Here is a 6,250-nt window from a genome sequence, read left to right on the forward strand (position 1 = left end):
ACACACACAAAAAGCACTATTTAGCCAAGGTCATTGTCCTGTCGCACTGCCCGAAGCTTTTATATTCACTCAAAAGCCTTAATCCTCTGGACGGGCAGCAATCGGTTAACAATTAACACCTACAAAGCCATACAGTCATTAACACGTCAGTGTTAAGGAGAAGCAGGAGAAGACCACCAAAGTGAAAAAAGATGAAGCTTTATTAAAGACAAAAACACCCAGGAATGTATTAAAACACACACACATTAAAAACGTAATGCGGCAAATACAGGAGGTCAAATTACCATCGCAAGGTCAACCGAGCGGTGAAGATGATCTCCGTCCGTGAGTTTTACAAGTGTCGGGGCAGATGATTAACATGAGGCAAAATATTCCTTTTACAAAAATAAGAATGCTCAGCTTTGACACTCTTGGACGTGTTTGAAACGCATTGTTGTCATCGATATGGTCCATTTGTAGTTGCGGCTCACTGTAGTGTCGAAAGATTTGTTTTGAATATTTTGGGGGTTCTGGCGTATTGAAATTTCAAAGTAACACCTCTAACAGTATAAATCAAAAGTGAGCGTTATTATCATTCTATGGTTAACGTGTGTGCGCCTGATGACGCGTGCAGTGAGTTAAATAGAACAAACTGTTGCAAGTAAACAAAAACAAAAAAAACCTTGAAAAAAAAACTTTGTTCTCAAATGGTGTGGTCCAACAGTAAGTGCATCTTATTAGCTTGCTTATTAGTCGTCAGTCGACTATTTCATGACTGAGCCAATGATCTTGGGTCTCTGCCAGGATTGATGCCGCATGACCGTTCTGACTGGTGTATTCACACTAGCCGATGACGCGCTCCTCATAAAGCAGTGCAGAAATCCTTCACCTGAGAAATGGATGAGAGAGATCAAACGGTTGATTGCGGCAAACGATTGCACAATCGTGACGTCGACGTCAAAGAGGGCCCTCTTGTGGCGAACGTTTGCACAGCAACAGCCATTTGAAAACAAATCATCTCACCTGTGTGATGAAGTTCTCCTGTGCTGTTGCGTCACTCTGAAAGTCCACACTGGCATCCAGCTCCAGCACGGGCACCTCTTTCAATGACTCAAAGTGAATCCTGGGAGAGGAGAGTGGAGCCATGTCAAACCTTTCCCACATTAAAACAAAAAATAAACTAAACAAAGGCCACATTTTCTTACAACATCTGATGAGGTCCAGTATAGAAATTGTGCCTTTCTAAAGATGCTGTTCACTTTTGATGGTCGCTATCAGAGAAGTCTAAATTTAAAGTCAACCCAAACATATTTTTTTCAAGAATATGTTCCCAGCAGGAACACTAGTTGAAACACGGCATTCTGATTCATTTTGCATTTGTGGAATAGAAGTTAAGCAGCAAAATGCACTAGTTTTTTTAGCCATATTGTTTATTGTTTGTAAAGTGCTTTGTTACAGCTCCAGCTGTTATGAAATGCGCTATATAAATAAAATGGTATTGTATTGTATTGTATCTCTGGGGGCGGCCATTTTGTCTTCTGTCGACTGAAAATGACATCACAACCGCTCACGTCGACCAATCACGGCTGACCCGTTTTCTGAATCGGAGCCGTGATTGGTCGTCGTGAGCAGTTGTGATGTCATTTTCAGTCGACAGACGTGACAAAATGGCCGCCCCCCGGGGATGGCTAAAAACGAGTGCATTAACACGTATTCCACAAACGCAACATTTATCAGAATGCCCCGTTTCAACTGGTAGGCTTGCATAGAACATATTCTTGGGGAAAAACAAATGTTTGCGTTGACTTCCACTTTAACCAATTGTAATGTCATGTTTTGGCCCTGTAACGCAAGGAAGGAAACGGCGCTCTAAAGTGTGAAGGAGTCAGTCGGCACCAGGTCACTCACTCAGTTGTTTTCTCCACAAGCCACTTCTCGTGCTGCTCATGTAATTTCTGGAGGTAGTCCAGCTGCACAGTCTTCTCCTCCGGCCTCCCCCGCCGCTGCAGGCGCTCCATACATTTCTGACAAATGCGTGTTTGTCACAAATTCAGCACTGTCAAGAGCGCAAACGTGATACCTTTCATGGCATGAGCTTGAGCAGACCTCAGGAGGCGCTTGGAGATAGATGATGCCTTCTAGCGCCATCTTGTGTCCAAACTGCTCCACGAGCAGCGAGTGCCAGTCCTGATAGACTGCCCACTCTGTGGAGTTGATACAACCCAGCTCATACATGTTCAGGGCAAAAATGTACCTGGGAGGGAAAGTCACAGGACACAACTTTTAAAAGTCCGATTCAGAACAAATGATACTTTTCCAGAAGCCACATGAATAGTCTCAATAGCACACCTTTACGACAATACTCATAATGCTATCATAATTAGCTGCCTGCCTCTGTAAGGGAAAAAAAAAAAATCACCTAGCATTCTTTCAAAATAACACAAAATGGTGAAACCTTTGCAAATACAAGAGGTACACCTGAACATTTAGTCATGTTCACATTGTTCATGTTTGCCTCACAGAATCCTCGGGTTTAATGACAAATTTTGCATTGCCCTCCTGAAACTTGCTTCCACACAAAATTCCCCACTGCCGCGAAAAGCAAAAGGTTGCGAGTCAATGACGCCCCACCCAAAAGTTTGGAATAGCAAAGTTGTCCGTGTCATATCTTAACAATTCCAGAAAAACAAGAAGAAGAAAAATAAAATAAAATCAACCTTCACAGACAACCATGAACTAGATGACTCAGAATCATCACAATTTCAACAAGCTTTAGGACTGAATGATTTTGAAAAATGATCCAATTGCAATTTGTTTTCCTCAATATTGAGATTTAATAAGCAATTCTTTTTTTCAATGTCTTCTTCCCATGTATTTTTTAACAAACACAAGCAATAAATTAATAATCATTAGAATAACCAAAAACAGATTTATTACACATAAATGTTTTGGTCCTATACAGGACATTGGCCTTAAGATAGAATCAAGGCAAACAAACCACGAATGAATTTGAAAGACAGTTTCTCAACTTCACTTCATATTGTTAACTTACTAAACACTTTCACCTTCAGTCTTTGAAGCGTTCAATAGGACAACTTCACAAAAATCTTACAAACAAATATGGTGTAAACATAAGTCAGTAAGTCAGATTACAACAATAATACAAAGAGCTTTGTGACTATCACTTCAACTTTCCATGTTTCATGAAAAACAAGATATGTAAAGTGAGGACTGCCCTTCTTAAGCACTAAACCTACCAAGACACTATATTTTGTCAAATAAAACCTGCCAACTGACCAACATGAAGCAGAGGGCTCTTTTTCCCCGAATTGCAAATTGAAAATTGCATTCCTTTGAATTCAATTAATTGTTCAGCGAGCCCATTGTTTTTTTTTTTTTTTTTTTAAATGACAGTAAGTTAGAAAAGACTTTTTCGGCAGTTATGCGTTTAGGCTAACATTATTAGACGGCATGGGCATTGGGCATAGCTCACACGCACCACACGTCCTGTGGTGCGATCAAGCATCTGACTAACCTGTCGCTGTAGACGGAACGCTCGTAAACCCGCACCGGCGTTCCCCGTGAGGGGAGCGGGCAAGCAGGCGCCGGATGCAGTTGGCTTTTGAAGCGGCTCAGGCACGAGTACGTCTGGAAGGTGTAGGACCAGCGCTGGGGATCCTGATACATCATTTCCAGCAGGTTGCTCACAGTCTTCTCCTGTAGAGTGCAGGCAGCAGAAATCACATAAATAAGATGCATTTATGACTTTTAGTTGTACAATATTACGTCCTTGACTGATTTAAATCTTTTTAACTTTTTTTTTTTTAATTTCAAACATGTATAAAATATAGGGACAGCTGTTATTAGATGCATATTTATGCGAAAAGATAGAAAAGAGGCAATTCACACAAACAAAACAAAACATTGAATAAACGCAACAAAAGAGAAAGTAAAAGCAGCAGTCAACCCAATCATTGGTCATAGTGGACCCGCTAAGTTGATGTTCAAAATGGAGGAGGAACAAGTAAAATTTTTTGCATTACTACCCCATTAATGTCCATTACATCATCAATAAATAAAAAGTGCTTCATCATTTTCATATACTGTTATCATAATATACATGATATCAAATGTTATTACTATATATATATATATATATATATATATATATATAATCATATTCATTACTAATAAGATTACAACAACCGTTATTAATAATAAACAATATACCTTAAACAATTGGTTTGTACATAATGACAACAACAACAACAACAATATTTTGTATTCCAACGCGGTTACTTGTTTCACATTTTTCCCAAGTACAATTCATTTGGTATCGTTTAGATTTGATTTGATCGAGCCATGTGTTTAACTTTCTTGAATTCTGAGGTAATTGAATCCAAAATACGATGCATTGCAACAAGCAACTTGAAAACATTCAGCTCAGTCATGCATTATTCTCCAACTTTTCACAATTATTTGAACCAAATTAAGGTTCATTTTACGTATTTACTTCGTCTTTGTATATTTCTTGACCGATTCAAATGATTACAACTAAAGAGTTTAACTTTCATTTGAACAATTCCACATCAGGTCAGTTCAGCGTTACCGCGTCAGCATCCACGATCCACCGGCCGTTTGAGGCCAAATTGCACTTTCAAGATTTTTGTTGCGATGACTGTTATGGAAGCTACACAGCTAGTACGCACCTTGGAGGTCCCGCTGTCAATGTTCTGCCATTTGCTGACAGGTTCTGAAACCACCTCCCAGTCTGGACAAGCTGCTCTCAAGAGCCTTGCTAAGGTTGACTTCCCAACAGCTAAGATTTCAAAAAACACAGGAATTGTTGCAACTCTTGGTGTGGCTCACACAGGAGTTCTCGAAGACAGATCTTACCAATATTTCCCTCGATAGAAACTCTCTTCAGTCTATCTTGACTCGAAGCTGCTGGACTTGAGTACATTCTTTTAGCCATGGTACCTCCGTTAGGTTTTGGTTGAGTAATTTCTCGCAGGATGTTGTTACAAGTTTCGCACTGTCTCAAGAGCTGCACGACACTTGCCTGCGGTTTCGATTTGTAAACCCGATTGAGGAAAATGCACCTGTGCAGGAAAACCATTATGCTAGGTTATCGTGGTCTTGACGCATTTAGCATTCACGCTAACCAAAAGAAAGTTTATCTCCATTTACTTGACTCAGCCAAACGACATATTTAAACTGCAGGAGCACTTCCAAGTACCATTGCGTTTTACCATATCTATATGCGTTCTATATACGGCTATTGCACTGCAGCATTCGCGATGAGGAAACGAAAGCGAATGAATGGCAAAAATTGCCCCGGAAGAGATTCAGATCACTTCCGGCATGGAGTGTTGCGAAATACAAGCTAACCATTATTATACACGGTATATGTGTCGCAAAATGCCTGTTTGTTAGCAACAGTTTAAGAAATCCCCCATAGCTCGAAGTTTACTAACCTTTAGTTTGTCCGCGTAGACTGTACCGTTTTTTTTTGGGGGGGGGGGGGGGGTTCTTTTACTGTAGTTTTTAGCCAACAGTTACTGTCATAAGTATAAATAGCCATGTTGTCTTTTAGCCTTTCAAATTCCACTTAACATAGTAAGTGTGCCAATTTTAAAACCTCAAAGATGTCACATTTATAGGCCGCAAGATTGCCAAACTCATTTTTGTCGCAGCCCACTTGGTGATTATGGTTTCCTTCGGAGGGTTGTCATTACATACACAAATTAAATAACTTTGAAATCAGGGGCCAATGTTTTTTTTCTCCAAATATTACATTTAGAACATGGAGTGGTAACAAAAAGTGCTTGCAATATTTCAACATTTTTAAAAGTGAAGACAATTTGCAATTTTTGTATTTTGGCAAGAAACATGGCCGATGCACATAATTTGCCTTTGTGGGCCACAATGTCATGGACCGGATCTGGCCCCCGGGCCTTCTGTTCGACACCCATCTCATAAGGCCACCTCCACTTCAGAATAGTAGGGTCATTAAATGTACCGTACAAGCCATTAAATGTCTCTTCAAGGAAAACCAAGACATGAAACTCATGTAACTCTTATTCCAAAAATGCAATATTTACATACTAGTGAGCCTGCATAGAACATATTCTTGAAAAAAACACGTTGGGGTTGACCCTCGCTTTCAGGAAAATTTATATATGAACATTTGCAAAGTGGTAATCTTTTAAAATGTACTCGTCTGTTGAACGACATGTCACACCCGTTTGCAATTTAATACAACCGAGGG

At 39.9% G+C, this 6,250-nt stretch overlaps 1 protein-coding gene across 1 annotated transcript; it reads right to left on the bottom strand.

Annotated features, from left to right (window-relative positions):
* Positions 1-182: 182 nt before the first annotated feature.
* On the bottom strand, positions 183-5,463 carry dguok (deoxyguanosine kinase). The gene is made up of 7 exons (XM_086031135.1): positions 4,876-5,463; positions 4,689-4,798; positions 3,515-3,696; positions 2,086-2,233; positions 1,888-2,003; positions 1,003-1,102; positions 183-868 (listed from the first exon to the last, which is right to left on the bottom strand). Exons 1-7 carry the CDS (start codon positions 5,096-5,098, stop codon positions 842-844), a joined length of 906 nt encoding a protein of 301 aa, XP_085887261.1. The 5' UTR covers positions 5,099-5,463; the 3' UTR covers positions 183-841.
* Positions 5,464-6,250: the final 787 nt, after the last annotated feature.

Source organism: Filicampus tigris, chromosome 5, assembly GCF_054856515.1.
Source record: "Filicampus tigris isolate MCC_2025a chromosome 5, RoL_Ftig_1.0, whole genome shotgun sequence".
Lineage (NCBI taxonomy): Eukaryota > Metazoa > Chordata > Actinopteri > Syngnathiformes > Syngnathidae > Filicampus > Filicampus tigris.

Coding starts and splice junctions, on each gene's coding strand:
- dguok (XM_086031135.1), bottom strand. CDS start 5,098: ATGGTTTTCCTGCACAGGTGCATTTTCCTCAATCGGGTTTACAAATCG. Junction 3,697..4,688: donor TTGACAGCGGGACCTCCAAG/GTGCGTACTAGC, acceptor TGCACTCTACAG/GAGAAGACTGTGAGCAACCT. Junction 2,234..3,514: donor CGTTCCGTCTACAGCGACAG/GTTAGTCAGATG, acceptor TTTCCCTCCCAG/GTACATTTTTGCCCTGAACA.